The following is a 26,558-nucleotide window of genomic DNA, read 5'->3' on the forward strand; positions in this document are numbered from 1 at the left end:
GCTCAGTGAGGGTACGATCCTTATAGGCCCTCTAGATATAATCTATACTATATTCTATGGTAATTGGGATGATGATAGAAAGAGACTAATAATCTGTGTGGGTAAATTACCGGGTTACCAGGGCATACCCTACAAAATTACATAATTGCGATGAGCACGGACCAAAACTGCCAAAAAAGCCACGTGACCCTTGCAGCGACCTAAGTGCCCACTTGCGATCACCTGGTTCCTCAAGGGGTTTAGCTATGTCAATCCTCATAACTTATAACCCGAACCCGCTGTGGGTTTGGGTGCGGGTTATGGCGCAGTCTATTTGGGTCTATATCCTCGACCCAAAACCCACCAAGAAATGGGTATGGGTCGGGTCTAACCCGTCTACCCGCGGGTTTGGGCGAGGCCTAGCAGTACCTTAGTAAGTTGATGGCTTCCGCATCCTAACCTGAATATTTCCAGGTAAAAGCGAGATTTGCTATACTGCTCAGCGTGTTGGGATAGTCCGCGCAGAGCTTCGTCTTGCTCGTCTTCATCACCTGCACAAAGAGCTGCTCGGCCTCCTCCCAGTGCCCTTTAAGCTCCAAGGTACCTGGCTAATGAGAGTAATGCTTGGCGCTAACTTTGGCCAGTGTTTCTCGCAGCGTCAACTCAGCCTTAGGCTTGCTACAAGAAGCAAAGAAAAATGACCTTCCAGTACATACGTGTTGTGCGAACGAGGAACTGTGTTCATTCAGTCGATCAGCGAGTACATAATTATGAACGTGACTTCTGAGCCAGCAAAACTTCTGCGGGGAACCGGTGAAGAAACCCCACTTCCCCGCCTCCACACTGTTTACTTTTCATCCAACTGTTACCCTACTGCGGCCCTTTTAGCCACCTACAGTCCTTTTAGCCAAGTGCAGTCTATTTAGCCAAGTGCAGTGCCCAGACTGGTGGCTGCACCGGAAACCCATAACTATAGAGCTGTCTTTGGAAATAGGCTCGAGCGCGTTCAACCACCAAAGGTGACGCGGCAAAATGCACATAATCAAGCTGGGTCGTCGTGCAGGGAAAAAGGATAAATAGTCATTTTCGCAGAATATAAATAAAGGTAGAACGGGCTCGCAGCAACACTGACCAGCACAGGCTTCTCTTCTAGTTACACACATCCATTCACCAGCATTCAACTCTCTTTAATTATCATGAAGGTCACTGCAGCTTTTGCAAGCCTCTTGGTCACGGCATTCGCCGCCCCTGCCCCCGAACCTGTTCTGGGGTCGCGAAGTGCTAGTATTAACTACGTCCAGAACTACAACGGCAATCTTGGTGACTTCACCTACGACGAAAGTGCCGGAACATATTCCATGTACTGGGAGGATGGAGTCAGCTCCGATTTTGTCGTTGGTCTAGGCTGGAGCACTGGTTCTTCTAAGTGGGTGACTATATCCTTTAACATAAATCTAGGATCTAACGTCTATCAGCTCTATTACCTACTCTGCCGACTACAGCGCTTCTAGCTCTGGCTCCTACCTCTCTGTGTATGGCTGGGTCAACTCTCCTCAGGCTGAATACTACATCGTCGAGGACTACGGCGATTACAACCCTTGCAGCTCGGCCACAAGCCTTGGTACCCTGTCCTCTGATGGAGGCACCTACCAAGTCTGCACCGACACTCGGACCAACGAGCCATCAATCACGGGAACAAGCACGTTCACGCAGTATTTCTCCGTTCGAGAAAGTACGCGCACATCTGGAACGGTGACTGTCGCCAACCATTTCAACTTCTGGGCGCAGCATGGGTTCGGCAACAGCGACTTCAATTATCAGGTCATGGCGGTGGAGGCATGGAGCGGTGCTGGCAGCGCCAGTGTCACGATCTCTTCTTAAGAAATGAGTACCTTAGTAGTCGAAAGACTTGAAAGCTGAGCTTTTCTTTCAGGTGATGTGATGATCGGATTGGGGGTTTGGCGGTTCTATCGAGGCCGTATATAGTGTGGCGGGGCGGAGGTGTCGGCAGCTGCGTTTTCAACTCGCACAGACAATCAACTCTCGTTTTCTCCCTCTTGCTTTTTCTCGCTATTTATTCTATCACCCGACAATATATTGCCACATACATATTATCTCTATGCAAGTTGTTCGTTCGCAGTGGTCACTCAGGGTAAGTGGTTGGCAGAATGGGGATTCGGAGTCTTGCGACATCCTCAAATGAGCAGGCATCCGTCTGTTTGGCGTGTTTGCTGGATCAACGTTCTAGAAACCTTGGATACCTTACGAGTCTAATACAGAAGCTATTTTTAGGCTGCTATTTACGACTGTACAAGAATACTGCCAAGAAAGGGCCACAGCGTGTTTCGGGACAGGTTTCTAGAAAGAATCTCTGTGGGAAAGTGGTGAAACTGATTTCGATCCACCCTGTAACACTAGGACCCGTGAGGATGTTCCACTTGATTTAAGCTACCCTGGCACGGACTTTACTTGGAGCAATCTGTTTAACCAATAAATATTCGATTCGCTGTTGGCATAACTGGAGCAGCACTAGTACTGTACTGTTCGGTACTATTTGTCCCCTTGTTTAGGTCCATTTTCTTATTTTTTTGAAACTCTCGTCTCTGTTCCAAAATTAAGCTCCAAATGTGCTGTAGTTAGTCTAAATACCTTAATGTAGCTATATAGGTCGTTTTCGAATTTTCTGCGGCGTTGATTTTTAGCGATCTTATAGTGAGTCGATGATACTTTTCCACCTATATCTAAGTAAATGCCCAAGAAAGTACTAGAAAGGCAATGCTATGAAATATGAGACGCTATAATAGTGGGATAATGCCTATAGCCTATAGGTGCTATATAAGAGGTATATTTGAAAATATTGCATCTAGGTAAGCGAGAGAGCTTATTTTAAATATCTAAGAGATAGTACAACTACGTAAGGTCAAAAAAAGAGTCATTATTTTCGCTACAACATAAAGAGTAAATTTATGCCCTTCAATTTTGCGTCACCTTAGATAAACGTAAACTTAAGAGGTGGAAGGTGGAATCAGAATGAATGGAAAAGAAATAGGTACGCAGTGCATCCCACCAACCCCATAGGGTACACTTAGAATTGATTAAGAAAGAACGTGTAAAACAAGACTTAACGTTGACACTGCGAAATATCAAGAATATCAAGTTAAATATCAAAGAAGGGATACTCAAAAGTCGACCATACAAGTAAACGATCCCCCAAGCCAATTTCATATTCCTTTTCTCCAGACTTAATTTGGTTTGCATTTCCTTCACCTTCCTTTTTGTTTCGGTCACCGTCGTTCGTATTATCAGGTCTTACTGCCGTGGACCGCTGTTATAATAGTAACCGTTGCGGCCCGACACTTCTCAAGCAACGCAATTTGCACTGCGTACCATCTTAGTCAAAGTTCTCTGCAGTTCCTTAGCCAGCCGGTCTTCCTTCATTAGACCGTTTAGGGTATGATTTTGTCCTCGCACTTTTCCTACAGCTGGAGCCTCTGACTCCCCGAGGAAGGCAGCCTTTCTTGCAGCCAGTGACTGTAGCTTGACTTTTCTGGCCTCGGATGGCGCCACTTGCTGATATTCATCCTGGTTATTGTGGATGAAGGTGACCGCGTCATACGCAGCCTCAGTAAAGTCAACCTCCAATTGTGGGCCAAGTTCTTCTACGTCGAGGATCTGACCCTCCACGAAGGTCCCATAGGAGACGTAGAATTTCACCACCGGGAACATATTGTAGGTAATTCCTGGGAAAGCAGGCACGGTTGCAACAGGGACCACATTTCCATGCATGTCTTGCGCGCCTAAGCCGATAAATGTATTGTCTGCAATAAGTTAGGATCAAACTGCACTTTAAAGTATACGTGACAGGTAATGTAACGAGGAATCTTACTTGAGTCAGGTTCAGACCAGCTCCTGTCTGCCTGAATAGTAAATCCACCATTAGGGCCAGTTGGAGTTGGCAGTGGCTCCACGAAGTTAGCCCCGCCGATAGTTGTAAAGTTAAGGGTTGTTCCTTGTTGGTCTTCTGTGCCCAACTGAATTTTCTCGTAATCACTAGTGGCAATAGCCACATTGGAACCAAGTGGCTGGTCAGAAGTACCGCAGATGGCGTAGTACTGAATATTTATAGTGAACCTCATTTGACTGGACCCATCAGTCCGCGAAACAATCGAGGGAGCAGCCATCCAGATGTTTTGATAAACACTTGAGGAGTTGGACACCTGGGGTGTCTCGGCGAAGAGACAGTAGGCATGAGAGCTCCCGCTCTCGTTTTGAATAGTAATTTCATAAGTAGTCGGGTTGGCCATATCTGAAATTTGTTTCACAAGTTTATAAGACTTCTGGTTTCACATTTAAAAGAAAAGCAAATAGATAGGTAGGGTCAGGGATTCTTCTTTTATAGCCGATCGATCTCAGCTGGTGTAATAGTGAGGTCATGTATTACTAGTTGATGCACCCAATGACAAGGCATAGCAGAGACAACACGGTCTAGAATAATTCTTAATTAACCAGGTGACATTAGATATCACTGTTCTAGGCCTATCTGCTATGATCAGATGAGATGCAGGCGGAGCGGATTGAAATTAATGATATCACCGATTGTACTCCAGGCATCAGTAACTAACCACTTAAGTCTCGAAGTCGTGCCTGCACGTTATAATGATATCAACAATTTTGGGTCTAGACTCAAGTGAAGCAGCTGATCTGCATGCAAACGGAAATGTCTCTAAGTAGAGTTACGCAAGTCCCGCGATACAATAAGCTAGACTTCATTCACGAGGATGTGAATTTTATCAACTGCCATTCTAGACTCAAGTGGCAAGCTTGAACAAGATGCAAACGGAATTTCTGGAGGTCAGTTGACCAGGATGACCTTGGTATATAGCCCTCTGTCCAATGACAATGAAATGGAGACATTCACGGATTCGGAATTCCCAATCCTAAGCAACGGCCATTTGCTGGAGTGCTTAAACAGTAAGGTTTTGGAAGGATAGTGGCGTTTAGACTGGGTATGTGTATAGCGTTAGGCATGTAGGCCCTTCTTGATAATTCTCCGGGTATGATAATTTGAGACCAGTTATAGTTATCATTCAAAATCCAATGATGTCAGAATATAAATGTAACTCATGCTATGGTGGGGCAGCTTATAAAGTCGGCGCAATTTCGTTGCTCCTGTTATTAATTTTCTGTTGACCATCAGTATCTTTGAACAATTTTTCATACTTAACATATCCCATAAACCACCATGGCCTTTCCATGGACAATTGATAAAATCGTTGTCGGACAAATCTCGCCCCAAGGGCCAGTCTTCCCCACAACAAATTCCCAAGGAATTAAATTGCCCCCTCCAAACGGAGATGGTACTATCTGGACACCTGGACAAATTTACTTAGATGGCAACGATGGATCAATTGCCCCAGTGACTTTTCAGGTCCCAAGCGAGCCTAGTCTAGACTGGCGGCTCCCGATGACCATTTCTGCGACGATTGCATTCCCTGAGGAATGGTACGGGCAGGAGTGCAAGCTTATGGGCTCATTGAACGGCGTGCAGGTTGTTGAAAATGACGTGTTCGAAGCTACGGCAACCCAAAATTGGACCTTTAATGAATTAAGCCTGATGTCAACTTTGTCTTTTATCAACCCAGCAAATCCCGAATACACTTTCTGGATTCCCTTCCGAACCAGCGGGGATTGGTCCTGGGCAATTCAGTTAGTCCAATCGCCAGGTAAAGTCTCCCCGTTAGGGACGCTTTTGCTTTCTTTTTGCCAGGCGAGCCAGCTTACCTCGTGACAGAGACCATAACTCCATGCCCTAATCCTACAAGGCTTGAGCTCTCTTTTGCGGTCTACCCCCTCCCGCCAAATAACGCCAATCCTAACCCACTCTGGCCTGAGTCAGGTATTCTCGAATCCCAACCTGATTTTCGAAGTTCGTACCCAGTTGTAGTGCAGAGATATGCGTTTCCAAATCTTGCACAGCTTGGGTTAGTCCCAAACAACCTTGATCAGGCGCTTCGTTGGTACATTTATTTTATGGTGGCCAATATATGGAATTTGGGCAACGGAAACCCTCCGATTCCCTATGACAGCAACCTTGGAGCGTCTGGATTCAATATGAACGACACTGGGGGTGTATTTGCTTTGACACAATGGATCCAGGGTCCTCCCAATACATGTAACAGTCTCGACTTAGCAGCAGTACTGCAGTTAGGATGCTCCATCGCCTTGTCACCTACCGGATCAGAGATTCTGCGATCTACTTGGGTTTTCCAATATCCTCGCGGCTATATTCTGAATGGGGAACTCTTCGGTCAGCCTCAGTTCATCGGATGCAACAACCCTTTCTATTTGAACCGTAAGAATTTTATCGCTCTATATTGTTGCCAGTAGCTGACCCAAATAGAGGCGTTTAATAACCATCCGATATGTGAGCCCCCGGATCCACTTCGGTCTTATTTTTCCGGTTTTGCCTGGGTCGAAGTGCAATTTGCCGGCCCGCAAAGCTTCGTCATCGACGTTGCCCATGCAGTTGAACATCAAAATCCGCTAGAACCACTCATCCCGGAAATTGGCACAAATAATAGGGCGCAATATCTCGCATTGCACCAAGACCCCGCTGGATTTCAGGCACTTAATCGCAATGGGAATGCTATTAATAACACTGGCAACAGTCCTGTCGGGAATTGCTGTATATCCCACAACTCCTCCATTGTCAGGGGCGAATTGCTGACGAGATCACTTAGACCAAAATCCAGACTATCGTCTGCCTCGCATCGGTGTCTTTGGGACAGATATGGATCCACCACCTCCACCCCTTCCAGGAGCCCTCGTTCCAGGAGAGCCTACCTCAGAAAGCAGAAAATTTATACAAGCGAGAGCAAGCCAGCCTCCCCAGCCACCTCGGTTCACCACCGCCTCGCTCAGATGCCAGATCCTCACTCGTATTATGTCAAGGGCGCTTGACAGAGCTGTCACTATAGTGTACAGCCAACTCTATCCGAATATTGAAAGTACAGCACGCAATTTCGTTTTCAATTCAGCATCCACCAGCCATGGCTTCCATCCCCAACTATCTCTCAATATCCAGGTCCATAATACACAGGGAGGGGCAACCACAGCCCTAGCGGATTATCTTTCCTCTTTCTCTGTCAAGCCGCTTACAGAGCACGTCCGACCCACACCAACACCTCTTGGTGATATCTCGTTGTGTTGCCAGGATACCATCCTTTTAGTGCACGGTAATGTGTACGCTAAATTACACGTTATCCTGGATTCTTCACAAATATCAATTGCACCAAAGTCAAGTAAGGAAGATTTACTCTCCGCCGCGGTTGCCTTGGATGCGCACCTATCCTCCTCAGGTGACACGGATCAAACCAGCATCTCTCGTGGCTCGGTCCCTTTTACTATCAAGCCACCAAAGAAAGTGGAAATGGGCACATTTTTCACGCTACAGGTTCCCAGAGCTGTCTCTGGAGATAGTTCAATGGAGTCTATTAGGGATGAGAAAGTTATCGCCATCGTGTCGAACCCGCAAGCCATCATGTCCTGTGGGCCCGCAGATTCGGAGGGAAATCTGACCTTTGCGGCTTTCAATAATCCAGGTACAGTGGAAATAACTGTTGTTCGACCAAACATTGATACATTACTCCCTGAAGTCGCGGCGTTCAAGGTGGATATTTCCGATACTGAGGGTTAATCGCCCTTCCCTATATGGGATTACTGATCATTCCTATTATTGTGTTCGCTTATGCTCTTCATCCTTGTCACTATATCAGATTGTGATAGTGTCTCTCCCTGATTTATAGTAATGTTGACTATTAACTATGCTTTACTGCGGAGGAAAATGGCTACCTGTTGTGCTAGCAGGGCACTTTGACTCCATTCATCTAACCATCGTCCGCTAGCAAAAACCAGCACAACGTACACGCTTATTCTACAGGAAGTCTTGATTTACATTATACCTTCCTCGAGGCATCATTTGGGTAGCTAGTATTCACTGATATAACTAAGAAACCCTGCGCTGACAAAGGCGGTTTGAGTAAGAGTCAGGCAGATAAGTAAACTACATCGGAATATCTCGAGGGTTATTGAAACCCTCGCATTGTACTCCATGAACTCAGCATAAAATTCTTCAGAAGCTCTACGACACGTAGGTGACGTTAATCTCAAGATAACCATCGGTCAAACCGACATATTCCCCCGGATGCTTCTATAGATGTTAGCTCCTGAGAGACACAACTGCAAACTCACTTAAACGCCACATAGCTAGTGGGCCTATATCCAAATTTTAGACTACCTTAATATGACGAGGGTGGAGTAATCTCGCACATTGTTGCCATACGCGGTCCCCGACCCTTTACGGTGACCTAGTGCTTGTGTAAGCGTTCTACCGCATTCAACTTCCTCCAAGTGTCTGATGGCGTCACCATTGAACCCTATGTGCGTTAGGATAGTACTATTCCAACATCATTGCCTTTACAATATGGTTATTCAATGATGCTAGGATGATGCTCGTTATTCAGATTCCCTAGATCTAGAATTATCGGAAACAGCACCGTTCGGCCCAGAGGCACAGCATAAGCTTGATCGAGTCTAGAATCACAGTGGTAGATGCGTTCGGGTGATTACGTTCAGCTGTCTCTTCTACGTGTCATCATTCTCGAAAATGCCATAGCGTTCAAATTCCGAATCTCTGACAAAGAGAAAGCAAATCTGAGAGTCCCCATAGGATAGTTCTAGTATAAAAGAACGCACCATCCCAATCTAGAGGGGTCTTTATGAGGCGTTCTTAATGAAGACATAAGCCGTGACGCTACCCTATTAAGGTTCTTGTTGCAAACTATTCCATTATGTCCAACTACAATATATATGTGACGAATAACAGCGGATCTGTTCAATCATATTATGTGGTTTGTGATTTTCTCAAGATAACGAATCCTTCCGCTACAGCGCTCAAGTCCTACAGTGTCATTTATATTGCTAGTGTTCCCATTCAAGGAGATGGCTCGACGTATACATTCACATTCGGGTACGATATATTCGCTTGCTGCGGATACCAACAGCTCCAAGGTGGGATGATCGTATCCACCATCGACAACGCCCCCATGGATCTCAACGGTGTTCAGAACAATATCGCCAATATGGTCATCAACAACGGTGGACCTGGCTTTGCAGTAAGCTCACCAGGTGCTGAGGCTGGCACCTTTGAGATCATTGTGCCAGATTACGACTCGACGAAATATCGTAAGTCACTGAATAACAAGTTCATTCGATTGCGTCTTCAAAGGTACCTAAATTAACCATCTCATACCCCTTCAGCCGAGGTCTGGTGCGGCCTTGGTAGGCCTAAACCTCTTTATAGTGCTTTTCCAGATACAGGTGGTGCAGAGAATGCGGTGTATGGAGTCAGAACCTGTTCTTGCTGGCAAGCACAATCTGCTGCGATCTATCAGGTCACCCCTATGCCTAGATTCTCCGTATTCACGGGGGAATTCGAAGCGGAACAAGTAATTGATATAACTGAGGCTGGGGTTGACGTCAAAATTGATTTTTCAGGCCAGGGTAACAAAGTGTATGCTTCTGTTACTCAGGGAAATGGGGGGACTTTCGGTGCTGTGAGTTATTCTGCAAGCCCTCCAGATGTGAAGATGCCAAAATAAAGCTCATATGTGTAAGTATCTGGGGTTTTACAACGTTTATTACCTTAATTTTGTTATTATTTTGCCACACTTCGTGGATTTAAGGGAGAAGATTGGCCATCCCATGATATTCAGGTTGCTCCTGTGCTCTCTTGTTAACTGCACCGTAAGGCTTCTTCGAACGATAATTGGCCCTATAACTATTCTACGCTGAATTATAGTGTAATTCTTACGCGCTCTATCCTATGGGGGTAATTGAATTACAATGCATTGCATTTTAGTTAGCAGCCATTTATAAAGGAATTTGGTAATCCGAACCCCCACCCCCCTGGGTGATTCACCCTAGTCTAGAAATAACGGAAGGGAAGGCTAGTCCTGAGAAAAGACTGGATATACTAGTGAGGGTGGGTGTGGGGATGACATCGGGGGATTAAGTAGTTACACTCAGCGGCTTAACTAGCTATCAGAAGTGTTGGTGTAAGAATGTAAAATTATTGACAAGTTTTTAGCGATCCTTATCCTAAGAAACGCGTCGCGTCTGAACATGTATATTGCTTTTTTTGATCGTACCTCTGCTATAATGAATTGACAGAACGCGTGGTGAACGGTGGTATAGGCCGCTGCGATTGGTTGACAACGCCAGACAATTTACGTATAATGGCGGGATAGGTCCCTACTGTCCACCGGACGGTTTACTATGGGGACCACGGACGAAAAGCGTGGAATAGGCCCCATTCCCGTGCGGCCTAGTACAGTAGCCCTATGCGACCGTTTAATAGGGTAAGGGGTGTATTTTGAATAAAAACAGGATTTCCCTTGAATTTCAGCGGGCGCTAGTTAATTTAGAGTGGAGCCTCGGGAAGCTTTTATCAGTAGGGTTAGAGAATCACGCTGTAGTTCAACGTAGACTAGTTTAGACATTGACATAGGCCGTCCATAGACAAAAAGTCTGGCTCACGGCCCGTCCATAGGCGGCCTACGTATAGATAGTGAAGTCCGGCCCGTCTATGGGCCGGCCCATGGACACCTAATCCTACCTGATTTAGGATTTTATGCCTGATTTGGTTTGTCGCAGTCTACTTTTAGCTAATTCTGATACAACTATTGCTCAGCAAGCTTCCACCGCCACCCTATACTCGCTACCCGTGTCGCAAAGAGAATCCCACACCCTAGAAGCAAAAATGTGCCAGCCCACACCTGTGCCCCAATATAGTTTCCGCACCCGACCTGAATCAACCTGCCAGCCAACGGAGGTCCGGTCAAGCATAGGATGCTGATAATGGTAAATACCATACCAATTCTGGTGCCGCTTTTACTCAAATCTTTTATCAGACTAGCGAGAGTCGAGGGAAACAGACCCTGAATGCCGGCACCAAAAAATCCAAGAAAAACAATCCAAACTAGATACGAGAGACTGCACCGAGTGCCATATGTAGACACATAAAGCCACAAGAAAGATGATCGGAATAAGGACCGTAATAGCACCGAAGTAGCGATCTGCAAGCAGGCTGGAATGATGCGACCTGGGATTCCAACAGCGTTGAAGATCAGAAGAATATTGTACGATGTTGCTTGTGATACATGTAGGCTATCGAGGGCGTATAGACGAACCTAGTGGCCGTTATTAGCATGGAACCTCAAGGAGAGACAATCAGTCTTCATGTTACGACAAAGGTAAACCCACATAGTAATACGCGAAGTACGTCGCCCAGAGCGTGAAGAACATACTGACGGTAAAGAGTAGATATGCTGGCTCCCTGAAGGCTGCCAATTCGACTATCCTGCCTGTCTTGCGTGATGGGAGTCGCGTTCGGGTGGTGGACACCACTATCGCCGCATTTACCAGCACCACGAAGCCCATAACCAGAACAGTCAAGGGGAAGCCAATTTGAGGCAGTAGCTTCTCCCCAATGATCGGGAAGACAATTCCCCCATTGCAGCACCGCTTGCAGCTGTCGAGATGGCGATTGTCCATTTTGTGGTGAAGTATGTTGACACCGACGCAATTGTTGGGCAGACGATGAGGCCATTTCCTAGGCCCTGACACACACCTTGGGCTAGAAAAACTTGCCAGTACTTTGTGCAGAGGCTCGTCATGAAGACGGCCACTATCTGCATTGCACACCCGATCCCCAAAACTGGCCGGTAATACCCAGTATCAAATGCCCGCCCTGAGACCGAGCCGATTAGAAAAATGAGGAACACCTGGACACTACCGACCCAGGAGATGGTAGAGGCAGGTAGGGAGAGCCATGAGGCGTAGTAGGCTTGGAAGATGCCAAAGCTGTTGGCATAGCCCCAGGTGTTAAACACGAAAAGGTGGCCCGCGAGGACTTGCAGCCATGCCACGGGGCCGCCATTTGGTGGTGGGTGGTTAGATTTCGGCGCATTATGTGTCTGTTCTGTAATAGTGTGTAATGTAGACCCTATGGCGGCGATATATGCGAACGCTGCTTCTAAGAGAGAACAAGAGGCACGGGAGGCCACTCTGTACATTTCAATTTCGGATCCTGTGCTGGCCATCCTGACCACTGACATCTCTAAAGTAGGAAGAAATAGGGGTAGCATGGGAAAGATAAACAGTGGACCGGGTCCGCTTATTGAACAGCACTGGAGGATCAGGGCGTGGCTCGATCTTCTTCGCATCTACCACTTTCACTCAGGAGTCTCAGTACCTCGGTTCTACTGGTCGAACGCTGAGATCACACAGAGATAAGCAACTGAGATCCTGGGTCAACAGTTGGTCAAACCCTCCTGGCCGTGCCGATCGAGTTGAGCAGGGCTCTAGGACGGAATTCTTTCTTTTTTCATCCCCGTACGCAGCGCCCTAAAACCCCTTGAGCCACACCCCGCTTTGTGTCGAGTGTAACTGAGCACGTCAGCCGACTGGGGTCCAGATGTAACGCTGAACAGGTCGGTGAGATTGCGGAATTAATTACTGACTATTCGTGCCCTTTGGTCGCACCCACAGTGGGAACTGTTCTGGGTGTCACCGAACGGCGTGGATAGTGGCAAGCCACCTCCGCTATCCTGACACACTGACCCCCGGCGTGCCCGCCAGTATTGACACGTTGAATGACAGGATGCCCCACTACCATGTCAAAGGAGGATTGGAGGACTGCTGCACCTATGTACATAAGCTAATGTTCATGCCGTTCAAACACGATATGTACCAGGATTGCAAACACAGGTATTGATCAATTAATCAATCAATCAATCAATCAATCAAAGTTCAATTAACGTAATTCCCAAGCGAGCCGCCCACCCCAAAACACCATATTAAATGCTGTTTTTTACAACCTTATATCTCCACAGTCGGGGCTCTTATAGATAGCAAACTCTAAGGCCATGTTCTATACAATAAACATAGTACTTGGATGGAGTCTAGAAAATTTTGGTAGCGGAATATATATATTTTTGGTTTATTTAGCTAACCTACAACATAATTTATGGTATTGTGAGTATACGACATTTTGATCGGCTTGAAATTAATATAACATAATTTATGGTATTGTGAGTATACGACATTTTGATCGGCTTGAAATTAATATTCACTATAAAGAATGCTTATCAATACTAGTGTACTTCTATTGGAATAAATTAGAGCTTTGGTTGTTGAGATAAAAGGTTATAAAAAACAGCATTTAATATGGTGTTTTGGGGTGGGCGGCTCGCTTGGGAATTACGTTAGGTATTGCACCGCTGTCTTAGTGATTTTCGCATTCACATCGCACCCTGAATCCGCAAAAATTGACTATCATCTTCTCGATTATGGAGTTCAAGGAGACAGTTCTCAAATTCCAATCCGCGCTACTAGAGACGATTGAGCCTCGAAAGGACGGTCCTGTCCTACTATTAATCGTGACTCTTAGAACAGGCAGTCAAGACATTTCCTGCTTCCTTGCCACGCCCAGGATATGGTCTCAATGCCACTGCAAGCCACCTGATAAATGATATCTCGCCAGGCCTCTCCTGTTCAAGTCTTTCTCCACGGTATTATGGTTTCATTACCGGTGGCTGTACAGCTGTAGCCTTTTTGGCAGACAATCTCGTCTCTGCTCCGGACCAAAATGTCCAGGTCCATTTGCCCAAAAGACACTCGCCACAGATATTGAGCTGAAGGCCCTGACTTGCTAATAGATCTAGTCGGCCTTGACAAGACCTGGAGAGGTATCTTTACCTCAGGATTCTCCGTAAGCAATCTTATGGCCATTGCGTGTGGCCAGGAATATGGTCTTGCGAAGAGAGGAGCCACAGACCTATGGACAATCGGACTGATGGAGGCCCGTGTTGCTGCTGGCGTGAATAATTTCTAGCTTCTGGTGACCCGACAGTATTCCTAAATTGTTATGGTCGCGAATCTGTTTGGGATGGGACGAAAATCAATCAAGTATGTCGTGTTCCCGAGTGAGAGAGGAAGATCGAGTTTGTCCTCTTTGAAAAAGAGTTGCAGGCATCACGTACCGCCAGTATTGTCTTTGTCTCCTGTGGTGAGGTCATGACCGGCCAGTTTGGCACTGATGGAGATGGCATGGTAAGTCTGAGAGCCCTGTGTGACAAGGATCAGGCTTGGCTGCACGTCGACGCCGCATTCGGACTCTTCGTCTTTGCCCTCCCCCACGACGAGCGAATTCGCGTATCTTGGGCCGGCAGCGGCGGGTGTTGGGTTCGCCAATTCTATCACTGGTGATGGACATAAGCTTAGGGTTTAGGGTTCTCAATGTTCCGTATGACCGCGGCTTCTTCTTCTCGCGCCATCCGGCTCGATGTTTGAGACCCCCCCCCCAATTGCCTACTTTGCCACCAAATTGGACTCGAAGATTCCCTCACCGTTCAATATTGGCATCAAAAATTCTCGGCGCCTAAGAGCTCTATCTGTGTATGCCACTTTGGTAGCCTACGGCCGCAGCGGATACAAGGATATGCTTGCCCCGCGGGTCTTTGTGGCTAGGCAGTCGCCGCCTTTGTGTTAGATTCGCCTGACTTTGAGCTGCGACCAGTGCGCAAGGGCCTCACAAAGAAGCAACTTCTAGAGCGGGTTTACATGCTTGCTTTGTTTCGGGCGAGGGATGAACGCTTAAATTAGAGCTTGCTGAGATTAATTAATGAGTCTATATATACTTACCTTTCTAGGTGTTATCGTTAGGCAAGCTAGAAGCGGGGAAGAATCTCAATTATGTCCTAAAGAACTAAAACATCAAGTTGAAGAAAAAAGGAAAGAGAGAGAATTCAGGGCAAGAGGGCTCTTTTAACCCCTCTTGCCATAAACGGCACTTCTCCGGAAGCCTCTAGCTTCCTGCAAACTAAAGGAAGCTTCCTGCATAGATCGAGGCTTCCTGCACAAATCATTCTAGAACAAACAAACAGTCCTCCACTAACTAGCCCATGGTCCCAAGACTACCATATGACCAGGCCACACTGGGGGTATGTAGGAGGACAAGCCAGCGGTTCAAATAGCGGTATCAAACTAGAGGGTAGATGTCAAAAGGGAAGAGAGGATCTTGACGAAGATGTTACAGGAGATAGTCAGCGATTGGAAAAAAAGCCATGGCAATGAATACTTGAAAAAGACAACTTCTCCTCTGGAAAAAACCAAAATCTGATGAAGTGGCCTGGCATACAATGCAGATGCTCTACCGATAGGGCTAGAATTTTACCTTACTCTAGGACAATATGTCAAGTTTGCTTTTGATCATAGTAAACAGATCAAAAACTTCCTTGTAGGTATTGTTTCTTGGATAACAAGCATTTATACAAGCAGGCAGACTTCCTTTTCTTGCCCTTTCATCACTTTATTTATTGAATATCAATATATGGTATCATGTACAGCCAGCTACTACGAAATTCTCCTCTACCTCCCAGTGCGCAGTTATTTATTATCTAAACCACTCGTGTTTCTTTGGGGTAATGCGTGGACAGGTATCCATCTCGATCTTTTGTAGCGTTTTGCTCCAAAAGCGTGCCGGTTGTGGAGCCGAGGCCCGACACGTGAGATTCATTCAGTTAGAACTCGTTAAAATGAGCAGTCCCCCAATCTCCTCGACTGAAGGAGCCCTTGTACCCCATCTGGTCAGATTCATGTCCCATGCGGTCTGTCAGTAGGATTTCACCTTGGGACGGCTAATGCACTTCGATACTTCGTGAAGTCAAATGAGACGGCTAGATGGCCCAGCCGAAAAGTCACACTCCGGGTGGGCCCGTGCAGCTGATGCGCTCGGTTTTCCACCAAAACGCCAGAAAAGAAGGATTTGAATGGTTGGCGGAACGCACGTTGCTCGTATATATGCCGCAACTATTATGCGATGTAACATCTATACGATATACCTGCTATACCATATGATAACTAGGTCCGGATCTCCCACTTTTTTCCCCGGATTTGGCCCCATGAAGTCAAACCTTGTCTGGTACTATTTATCGGAGCAAGCTGTCCATTATCCCGCCGTATCCCAAAGCACCGTCTGTCCTTCTCCACGCAACGAGTTCTGGACACCGTGGTTCAGAAAACGAACATGGGGGGATAGATAAGCTATACACCGCGCCCATGAACATTAATACTTCATATTATTCCCTGGATGCAATTTAATACGTGTTCTACGGACCAATTTCTATGATTTCAAATGTCACAGCACCGTGTCTCCCCGCTTATCCTGAGCGAGAACCTTTCCCTGGCCTCAGACCCTTTGGAAGCAGCCGGTACATCCTCACCCACTGTTCTGATAGTTGGTGGTGGAGTCACAGGGCTCTTAAGCGCCTGGGTCCTCCTTGATAGAGGCTATCACGTAACGATTGTCTCGAAAGAATGGGCGTCATGGACCAAAGCGCAACGACTTACTTCTCAAATTGCGGGGGCACTGTGGGAGTATCCTCCGGGAGTCTGTGGTCAACACACAGACACAGCCTCTCTCTGTAACTCCAAGAGATGGTGCATGGTGGTATATCAAATATGGGACATCATCGCTTCTGATCCAGAAATGGCTGCAGTTTCAGGTGTGAGGATGAAGCGTTCACATTTCTTCTTTGCCGATCCCATCGAGGATGATCCTGCTCAGCTGCAGAAGATGGAAGAAATTCAGAAGAGCGGGATCCGGGGATTTTTTCGCGACCGTCACCTTCTTCGAGTTCCAGATGTCAATAGCGCATACGGAATTGTCGACGCATATGAGCATCTTGCGCCGATTATTGATACGGACCGTGCGATGAGGTGGCTAATGGAGCTGGTGCAAGCTAAGGGTGCCCGCCTCGTCACTGAATATATTCATGGCGATCTCTTCGCCCAAGAAAATGCACTGCTAGAACGCTTCAGCGCCGATGTTATCGTCAATGCTACCGGCTTAGCCTGCGCCGAAACGGCTGGGGACATGTCCTGTTACCCGATCCGGGGGGCGTTGATTCGTGTCATCAATGATGGGACCGACTTCCCGAAGATAAATCAAGCTATGACCATCACAGCTGATGCCGCCCACGACGCTAATGAGATCGTTTTTATCGTCCCCCGTAACGATAACATCCTTTTACTTGGCGGAATCGCTGAGTCACACAAGTGGAATCTCGATCATACCATCGATACTCCGATCATCAAACGGATGCGCAATCGATGCGAAGCATTCTTCCCGCAGCTCAAGAAAGCCCGTGTGGACCCTAAATACCCACTGATGCAAGGGCTGCGTCCATTTCGTGAAAAAAATGTGCGGGTGGAGCGGGAGCTTAGAAGGAAACAGGTTGTATGGAACGGGAACATGTCCAAGATCGTACCCCAGCCGCATTGTGCATTCATATGGACAGGGCGGTGCGGGATGGAGCCTGTCATTCGGATGTGCGGCTGATGTTGCTAATCTAGTTGCGGAAGCTTTGCAAGATTTGGATGCGGTTCCCATAGCTATGGCAGAGGAATCTATACACGACGAAACATCGGGTGTCCAGCAGACCTACAAGGCAAGACTGTGAACAGGCTACAATACACACTACGCAAGGTTTTCATAGCATTTATTTCAAAATCTAAAATTTTGATTCATTATATTCCAGAGACCGAGTGCAATCCGGGGGATTAGCGAAAGCGCTCCAAAGCGGGCGTTGATTTTGATAAGGCGTTTGCTAGTTATTCATCACTTAGGGTATTCACACTCAGCTTGTCTACGATTTTACGATGAGACGACGGGTTATTATAGCCGTGGTCGCTTCGAATGTTAGCACCAAGTGGTTATAGCGCAGTGCCCCCCACCCCCCGGCCCCTAACCCCTTCCTAGATGAAGTCCCAGCCCGCCTACTCTGATTCATTTTCGACACCAAGTCCGCCTTTCTTCTTGGACTCCAAATAAATTTCGTGATTCAAGTTCATTATCTTGGGTTCGTCTTGATGGTTCCAGCGCTGTCCTTCCTGACATGAGCCCTATAGTTGTTCAATACTACTCCTGCAAAGGTTCCCTCCGCGTGTGGAGATGCTTTTACGACAAGCATCACTTGCAATGAACTCATCTCCGCCCCCGTCATCATGAATCAGCAGTACAGTGGGAATACAACATTTGAGTCGCTGTGTACCGTGAGACCATTGAGTCCCATGATGGTATTATTGCGGCCCAAGTATGTCAAAATAATATCCCTTGAATTCGATCTATTGGAGCTAACCCTTGGAAGTTCAATGCTTGAAATCCCTACATTGGCTCGGACTGTGGGAGCTTGTGGCTCCACTATTATGTTTGTTTGAGGGTTTGAGAGTAGCACTCAGCTTTGGGGGTCACTTGTGCACGAACTGAAAGCTTCATTCTTTGATGGATGTCTCAGATCAATATTGAAGATGAAAGTGACAGTAGGCAGACATTGAACTTGACGTGCTCGCGATGAACCAATTGTCTTCAAGTGAGAAAGCACTAGTCCATCCCGTGCTAGACGATATCGTGTCACTGGAGAAAAAGCGCCCCATTCAACATCTAGGCCTCGAAACCACACCAAGTCGGCAAACATTTCTTGCGGCTTATACTGCGCTGCCATTATTTTTCGTTGAGTCTCCTCCGAACTCTCCACATGGTGCGAAATGCCGACTTCCAGGTTGTGATCGAATGATCCAACCGGGTGATCTACACCTTGCCATATATCCAGGAATAGAGCAGGGGTCCTGGGGAAGACATAATACATGTACGCAGACCCTTCTCTCCTCAGCAAATGTCACTGGACTTCTGACGCCGATTTCTCCCGAGTAGAATTTCTTGACCGCCATAAACCTATAAGAAGAAACACTTTTAAGTTGTGAGGCGTGAACGTGGGAGGAATTCTGGACGGTAACTATCTCGTTTCTAGCGGAGTAGAACGCCTTGTGCTATAGGAAGTGGGCTGAGAAGCGTGACGGCTTATATGATAAGACACAGTTGCATAACTAAATAATCCGTTTATACGGCCAGAAAAGGAAGCTCTTGGGGGAATTATAAATTTGCGGGGAATCGTACGAGGGACCGTAAAGGATTGCGGGGGACCGTGGTGCGGTCCTAACTGCTTTGAAAAATGACCACAAATCGTATAGCACTAACAGCAACAACAACAACAACAACAATAACAAGAACAATAATGAGAGAAAGCCTCCACCTTTCCGAATTCGTGTACCTCCTATTCGATCATTTCGTCCTAGTAAGCACCCCTCAGAACACATCCATTACAGCAAGTCCATACCTAGCTCTCCAATTGCTTAGACAAGCTGGGACGCCGCGTCCCTGCTCTCCCAAAACGAGCAGAAAATAATCCTTATCGAGAAATGGATCGCGCTTTGAAATACAGGCGAAACGTTCCCTATCTACCCACCTACCCATTCATCCATTCAACGATCTCCACCCACTAACCAAGAAACCCCAGGACTACGCCCTGGCCACATTCGCAGACCCAATCATCGATCATATTCCCGCGGGGGTGCCGCAAGACCTTCTCTCGGAAGAGGACCGCGTCATTCACAAGGAGTGAATAAAGTCCGCTACAAATGGCGGATTGACCTTGAGGAACAGGAGGAAGTAATCGATTCTTGCACGCAAGTGCTGCCCAGCTGGCACAAGTATCATCCGACTCAGCAGTATGCCATTTTCCACAGCATGTGTGGTGGTTGCCATTGGCAACTGTCGCATTCACACCAGGAGAATGACAAAGCGCATATAGCCCTGCTTGTCCCATGCTGCACTGCTGGAAACCTACGTGCCACCCTGAGGACCAAGACATGATTTTGCTATATACTTCGCTAGCGATGTGTAGATTAGAGCAGTCAGACTCGAGCCACGGGTTCAATTTGACCAGACCACACGGTACGCCAGATTTTCTTGCTCTTCAATCGTGTCGCATCCGTCATTATTTTGAAGCCGATACAATAGGGTAGAAGATACAGAAAGTGCAGAAAGTGGCTGGGAAAGACAGATGTTGTGTGAAGCTAAGGGGGTGCTAAAGCTCGCTTATTTAGGTTCGGGGGAAGAGTACTAAGCGTGGCAGATAGTTTACAGGCATTTCAGGCTTACAGTATTTTTAAACTAATCTTTGGAATAGCCTCGGAGATCCGACGGCATAAACTAAAAATAGATCAAATCAAATCAAATCAAAAGCACCATATGTACGGAGTAACATATCTCATAAAGTCTCCATTACGTGGCCTCTAGTTAGTTAGTCAGCTCATTCAAATTTGTCAGCTTCCCATATTTCCCTTCTCTTTTTCATGGGACTCAGAGAGATAGACACAGCATGATGCCCTCAGGCTGCTCGGTTGAGGCGGGCAATGGTTTCGGCCCTGTGATGAATCCTGCGTGCCGCGATGGCTTTGATTTCACCCTTCTGTTCGAGCAGGCCATATTCGGCCTCGTTCCTGCGGTCGCATTTCTCATGATTTCTCCTGTTCGACTACAAATTCTCGCTAAACGCGATGTCCGAATCCAATTTAATATATTGAGATCTGCAAAGCTGGTGAGAACCTTCACACCTTTACCTAGAAGGTCCGACTTATATCGCAGCACAGATAACTACCTTAGCGTTTGCAGCGATTCAACTCGCTTTGCTTATTAGCTGGGCACAGAACGTTACGCCCCATACAAACGTCTCCGTGGCATCTGGCGCGGTCAATCTGGCAGTTGCAATGGAGATTTTAATTTTATCGTGGATGGAGGATGAGCGATCAGTCAAACCGTCATCACTCCTCGCCATCTATCTTTTCCTCACGCTACTCTTCGATATTGTGCAAACCAGAACTCTTTGGTTGTCTCGCGCTGGAAGTGTCATTCCCAGCCTATTTACGGCTAATGTGGCTGCAAAGACGACGATGCTGCTTCTGGAGAGTTTGGGGAAGCAGAAGTACCTCACTGGTACGTATCGTGATCTACCACCAGAGTCAACGAGTGGTATCTTGAACCGGTCCTTCATGTGGTGGTTGAATCGTCTTTTTCATGCTGGTTTCCGATCTTTGCTCACTGTGGGGGATCTGGATGTTCTGGATAAGCCTCTGGAGTCTTCGGGCGCGGCCGAGAAGGCGCTGCGAGCTTGGGTCGAACGCCAACGCCCAGCACGCCGCTTCGAATTCCCAGTGCAGATGTGCCGGGCTCTCAAGGGCTCATTGGCACTAGTGGTATTTCCTCGATTGTGTTTGATAGGGTTTACTTTTGCGCAACCCTTCCTGATCACTTCCATGCTCAACTGGCTTGATGATCCACATGCCGCGATGAACGATGGCTACGGCCTTATCGGTGTCACTATTCTCATATACCTAGGCATGGCTCTTTCCACACTGTCTTATAACCACATGCTGAATCGGTTCACGACAATTTTCCGAGGGGCCACTTCGTCGATGATCTATGACCATGCGCTGCGTATCCCCGATGGGACACTGGAGGATCGTTCGGCCACAATTACTCTTATGACCACAGACATTGACCGGATTATCGCTTGCCTAGTGACTTTAAATGAATGCTGGGCTCGTACCATCGAGGTTGTGATTGGCATTTCGCTGCTTGCTCTTCGTATAGGATGGGTTTGTCTGATGCCATTGATTATCGTGATCAGTGGGTATCCCAATCACCTCACATCACGCTACTGGCTGCTGATATTTTTACATAGTATCTAGTGTAGGGAGTACATATATTTCGAAGAATATTGGGGGGCAGCAGAAAGTATGGGTTGATGCTGTTCAACAGCGCATCGCAATCACCCGTTCAATGCTGGGTGATCTCCAAACTGTTAAACGGATGGGGTTGAGTCACACTTTTCTTCATCTCATACAGAACGAACGAGTCCAAGAAACCCATCAAATGGCCAAATATCGATGGAGTGTCGTTTGGCAAAACATGATCCAGAACCTACCATGGGCATTAGCACCAGCCTTGACCTTCGCAGTCTACGCTGGTCAAGGAAAGGAACTTGATGTTATCAAGGCCCTGAGCAGTTTATCAGTCATAACACTTCTCACTGACCCGGCCTCTAAGCTGCTTAGTGCGGTCCCTTCCACGGCGGCAGCTACGGGATGCTTCGATAGAATCCAAGCATTTCTCATGGTGCCGACTGGTCAGCTTAAGCCAGATACCACTTCTAGTACCACGGAAGAAGCTTACATACACACGAACGATAGCTCTGGTGAGCTGCAGCCTATATCATTGTTGAACCGCGGCATTGCCGATCGCATATTCCCCGTCATATCTATGGAACGAGTCAATATCCGCCCAGTTCCATCGGCAAAGATAGTACTACGGGATATCAGTCTTCAAGTCACAGCAGGAGAACTAGTAATTATTCGGGGACCAGTGGGATCCGGGAAAACCACACTGCTTCGGGCAATACTTGGCCAAGCAGTTTGCGAGAAAGGGGTGACTACAGTGAAAATTCAAAACCCGGCCTTTTGCGCGCAAATCCCTTGGATCCCGAAGGGGACCATCCGAGACGCAATTTGTGGGGTAACCTCTACTGGACCATTAACCACTCCAACTATTGATTACGAGTGGTATGCGGACGTTCTTCATGCATGTGCTTTGCTTCCAGACCTGGAATTGTTTGCCGAGGGTGATGCCACGCAAATCGGCAATGGATCCGGGAATCAGTTCAGCGGCGGTCAAATGAGTCGGATTTCCCTTGCACGGGCTGTGTATGCTCGTAGGAAACTTATGTTGTTGGATGATGTACTCAGTGCACTAGACCTGAAAACAAAAGCTGTCATCATGGAGCGTCTTTTCGGAGTTGACGGACTGCTGCGAAGAACAATTTCGACCGTTGTGTTGGTGACTCACGACAGTAGGGCTCCCTTTGACAGCCTAGATGCCACCAATCCCTAGTGTTGTGTACTGACAACTCGATAGTTGAACATCTATCTTATGCGGACAAGGTTCTGGTTCTTTCGGACGGGAATCTTTACCGGGAAGAGGCCCGCGAGGAAACCGTATACCAAGCTTTGCTACCGGACGCTGCAGCAGATGAGGGCTTAGAGGAAAGCCCAGCATTGACAATGAAAGACAAAGCAACCGAGATATCTAAAGCGAATGATATGAATGATCTCAGAAGAGCAACGGGAGATTCGGCTGTTTATAGGTACTATTTGCGCTACATTGGCTGGACGAAGGCTATGATCTTTGTTTTCTTCGTGACTATTAATGTCTTCTCCAGTACATACAGCCGTAGGTGAAACTTGACGTTATACTACTCCTTACATGACTGACATTGGTTTGCACATAGAGATCTGGCTGGAGCAGTGGGCTAACCGCGGCGGAGGTCATAAGCCGCTCTATGTCACTATATACTTCATCCTCGCGATTTGCAACACGATCGGGAATGGTGGCTACATTTGGTATGTTATGAGGTCTCCATTGAACTGAGTCATAAAGTATCAGTTGCTTACTTTAGAAGGGCTATCTTGATCCTGATTTCGCCTGCAACGGCACGCTCTCTTCACTATGTCGTACTGAAGACTATTATACGGTATATTAAGTTCTGTCTTTTCCGGTCTTCGTCCGCTGCTGATCTTTGAAGGGCGACACCGGAATTCCTTGCAACAGTTGAAACTGGGTCAATATTGAACCGATTCAGCCAAGACATGACCCTCATAGAAAGTCAATTGCCTATCGGCGTGTTGATCACTGTCTCAAGTAAGTCCCGCTTCCCTACATCTTTCACGATTTGCCCCATACCCACTTTAATCTCACAATGAGATCTATCGATTATAATGGGCACTCTTTACTTTGGGGAGATGCATTCTTACGATTACAGATCTCTTCTCGTCAATTGCTAGCGCTGCACTCATTGCTACGGGATCGAAATACGTGGCTATCTCCCTTCCTTTCCTGATACTTGCTGTCTTTTTGCTACAGCATGTTTATCTAAAAACTTCACGACAGCTTCGACTTCTGGATCTGGAAAGCAAAAGCCCACTGTACTCTCATTTTCTTGATACAGTCGACGGCCTTGCTACAATTCAAGCATTTGGATGGGAAGAAGACTTCCAGAACAAGAATTCAAGACTATTAGATGTCACTCAACGCACGTACTATATGCTGAATTGCATCCAACGCTGGCTTAATCTGGTCCTGGACCTGATTGTTGCCGCACAAGCGATTATTGTCGTTAGCCTAGTGGTATCTTTGAGGCAAAGGACTAGTGTGGGATTACTTGGTGTCTCACTAAACAGCATCCTCTGTAAGTCATGCGTACCCCTGGAACTGCTCTTCATTCTTCTCCTATCAAATGCTTCAACCTATTCTCTTTGCCCGTCTGACTAAACTTCGTTAAGCATTCAACGGAAGTCTCTCATCTTTAATATCGGGCTGGACCCAACTCGAGATATCACTTGGTTCAATCTCACGAGTCAGGGATTTTGAAATGGAGGTTATCCGCGAAGTGACAAGCGGAAAAACGGAACCACCTAGTGATTGGCCAGCCTGGGGCGCAATTCATGTCTCGGGAGTTAATGCACAGTACCAGTAAGAATTTCACAGACAGATGAATTGTCTTTCACTCCGGTCGCTAAAATGAGACTGAATAGTTCGAAAGCTATTGCTCTGAAGAATTTCTCTCTCATGGCTTCTCCTGGTCAAAGGATTGGCATTTGTGGGCGCACTGGGAGGTAAGTATCAGCTCTGCGTATCCTATCCGGTGAAATATTGAGTATGTGGCCTGACTCCTTCTGTTATGAGCAATTAGTGGAAAGAGCTCTCTATTATCCGCAATTTTGGGCATGCTCAACATTACGAATGGATCAATTCTGATCGACAACGTTGATCTTGCTACCCTTCCACCTGAAATGGTCAGAGAAAGGCTCGTCACCATTCCCCAGGATCCATTCATCATGGTGGGCTGTACAGTCAGGTTGAACACAGACCCCACTGGAAAACTCCCCGATGCAGATATCATCGCGGCCCTAGACCGAGTAGGGATCTGGAAGGGCGTGTTGGACGACAGGGGTGGACTGGAGGCTGAGATAACTGATACTCTATCTCTATCGAGGGGCCAACAACAATTGCTGGAGATTGCCCGTGCGATACTGAAGATAGAAGCAAGCCATGCCAAAATCCTGCTTATCGACGAAGCAACTAGCGGTGTCGACATGGAAACGGACGCTCGTGTTCAGGCCCTTCTGGAACGTGAGCCGTTTCATTCATGCACGGTTCTCACCGTGGCACACCGTGTCCACACACTCATGGATTATGATTTAGTCTTCGTTCTCGATCAGGGAAAGGTGATAGAGACTGGTAGACCTAGGGAACTTGCTGGCCAGAAAGATAGTGCCTTTAGCAGCCTTCTTAACAGCCAGCCACGTTGATCCAGACCAGCCTATAGAATGAAGAAGTTTATATTTTCCTAAGTCTCGGTCTACTTTCAGTCATTCCACTCAATCATTGACGACGATTTGTTGCGCTCCTAAAATTGGTCTACGTTAAAAGTATAGCGTACTTCTTAACCCCTACTAATCTAAGCTTGCTAGCGCTTGACTATAAATATACTAGCGTTCTTTAAATTTTAGAGGAAATTATACTATTTTTAAAATATCTTTACTACTATATTAAATAATTGAATTCCTCTTCACGTACTCAAAATATAGAGAAATTAGCTTATATATTCATTTTAATAATAGTAGTTTTCAATTATTTACATGGTTTAGAAGGGTGCGACCGTAGGGTTATGGTTGTTGGAAATCCCCCTACGGCAAAAAGCCTACATGTAGGTGCCCGTGGATCGTCTTAGACTTATCCTCAACAGTGGTGGCAATGTGATATTATAAGAAATCTTTTAGGTTATTGTTGAAATATATATTTAGCATAAGACGGAGGTGGTGCCTTTTGGTAAATATAAGCATATAAATTTTTATTTACGTCAACCACTCTATTAATCGTATATTTATCTAAATTAAACGATTTATTATAGTATTATTTAGATTAAATTCATATCCTTTTATCCCTAAATTATATATTAAGCGTTGCTAACTGGTCACGGTAAGTTGCGTGCGCGAAGGTATACGTACTAAGTGGTTGTGGTTATTCTTATAGGGGAGAATAACGATATGTACTAAGTAGGCTGGGTTCGACCTTCTTGGCACTGGCGGTGGGTCCCAAGAGAATGACTTGCAACTGTACCGTTTCCTAGTCCGTTAGGCTTTACACGGGCTCGGGTCTATAGAGTCGTCTTGCAGGATATGCTAGGTAGAGCGCCAATAAGGTCAGTACCGAAGTAGCTCCCCTTATTGTACGATAGTTGTTAACGAAGTCGAACTGTAAATACTAACAAGGTGGTTCCAAGTAACAATGTAGGATTGATCGCGAAGAACTAAGCTAGGTACAGGAATAAGCGTCCTTATATATCTTGTCCTCCTCTTTTTGTAGTTGAGTAGATAGTAGAATAGTAGAAAGCGCCACGGCCTTTCTACTAATCGACTATCGACCGTTCTACCGGATCACGTAGGTCCTTACCATCAGTGTTGTGGCGTATTATTTGTCAAACCGTGGGTAACCCGCGGGTTTG

The 26,558-nt window shown here is 46.6% G+C and overlaps 8 protein-coding genes across 8 annotated transcripts; 6 read left to right on the forward strand and 2 right to left on the reverse strand.

The window, feature by feature from the left end:
* Positions 1–1,175: 1,175 nt before the first annotated feature.
* N7498_009114 (glycoside hydrolase family 11 protein) lies at positions 1,176–1,860 on the forward strand (the record flags this gene model as incomplete). Its single annotated transcript, XM_058456170.1, has 2 exons — positions 1,176–1,405; positions 1,455–1,860. 2 exons carry the CDS (start codon positions 1,176–1,178, stop codon positions 1,858–1,860), a joined length of 636 nt encoding a protein of 211 aa, XP_058303069.1.
* A 1,479-nt stretch (positions 1,861–3,339) lies between these two features.
* N7498_009115 (uncharacterized protein) lies at positions 3,340–4,283 on the reverse strand (the record flags this gene model as incomplete). The annotated part of the gene is made up of 2 exons (XM_058456171.1): positions 3,340–3,797; positions 3,866–4,283. 2 exons carry the CDS (start codon positions 4,281–4,283, stop codon positions 3,340–3,342), a joined length of 876 nt encoding a protein of 291 aa, XP_058303070.1.
* Positions 4,284–5,221: 938 nt separating this feature from the next.
* On the forward strand, positions 5,222–7,675 carry N7498_009116 (uncharacterized protein; the record flags this gene model as incomplete). Its single annotated transcript, XM_058456172.1, has 4 exons — positions 5,222–5,685; positions 5,802–6,331; positions 6,380–6,664; positions 6,720–7,675. The coding sequence occupies 4 exons, from the start codon at positions 5,222–5,224 to the stop codon at positions 7,673–7,675; spliced, it is 2,235 nt and encodes a 744-aa protein (XP_058303071.1).
* Positions 7,676–8,828: 1,153 nt separating this feature from the next.
* On the forward strand, positions 8,829–9,278 carry N7498_009117 (uncharacterized protein; the record flags this gene model as incomplete). Its single annotated transcript, XM_058456173.1, has 1 exon — positions 8,829–9,278. One exon carries the CDS (start codon positions 8,829–8,831, stop codon positions 9,276–9,278), a length of 450 nt encoding a protein of 149 aa, XP_058303072.1.
* A 2,211-nt stretch (positions 9,279–11,489) lies between these two features.
* On the reverse strand, positions 11,490–12,155 carry N7498_009118 (Short-chain dehydrogenase/reductase SDR; the record flags this gene model as incomplete). Its single annotated transcript, XM_058456174.1, has 1 exon — positions 11,490–12,155. One exon carries the CDS (start codon positions 12,153–12,155, stop codon positions 11,490–11,492), a length of 666 nt encoding a protein of 221 aa, XP_058303073.1.
* Positions 12,156–13,388: 1,233 nt separating this feature from the next.
* N7498_009119 (tyrosine decarboxylase) lies at positions 13,389–13,933 on the forward strand (the record flags this gene model as incomplete). Its single annotated transcript, XM_058456175.1, is given in 3 exon segments — positions 13,389–13,478; positions 13,495–13,695; positions 13,778–13,933. 3 exon segments carry the CDS (start codon positions 13,389–13,391, stop codon positions 13,931–13,933), a joined length of 447 nt encoding a protein of 148 aa, XP_058303074.1.
* Positions 13,934–16,234: 2,301 nt separating this feature from the next.
* Positions 16,235–17,440, forward strand: N7498_009120 (FAD-dependent oxidoreductase; the record flags this gene model as incomplete). Its single annotated transcript, XM_058456176.1, has 1 exon — positions 16,235–17,440. The coding sequence occupies one exon, from the start codon at positions 16,235–16,237 to the stop codon at positions 17,438–17,440; it is 1,206 nt and encodes a 401-aa protein (XP_058303075.1).
* A 2,881-nt stretch (positions 17,441–20,321) lies between these two features.
* Positions 20,322–25,362, forward strand: N7498_009121 (multidrug resistance-associated protein; the record flags this gene model as incomplete). The annotated part of the gene is made up of 10 exons (XM_058456177.1): positions 20,322–20,537; positions 20,590–21,625; positions 21,681–22,844; positions 22,910–23,224; positions 23,283–23,394; positions 23,577–23,692; positions 23,814–24,239; positions 24,334–24,523; positions 24,586–24,666; positions 24,744–25,362. 10 exons carry the CDS (start codon positions 20,322–20,324, stop codon positions 25,360–25,362), a joined length of 4,275 nt encoding a protein of 1,424 aa, XP_058303076.1.
* Positions 25,363–26,558: the final 1,196 nt, after the last annotated feature.

Source organism: Penicillium cinerascens, assembly GCF_028974065.1.
Source record: "Penicillium cinerascens strain IBT 15544 chromosome Unknown scaffold_4_segment0_segment1, whole genome shotgun sequence".
Lineage (NCBI taxonomy): Eukaryota > Fungi > Ascomycota > Eurotiomycetes > Eurotiales > Aspergillaceae > Penicillium > Penicillium cinerascens.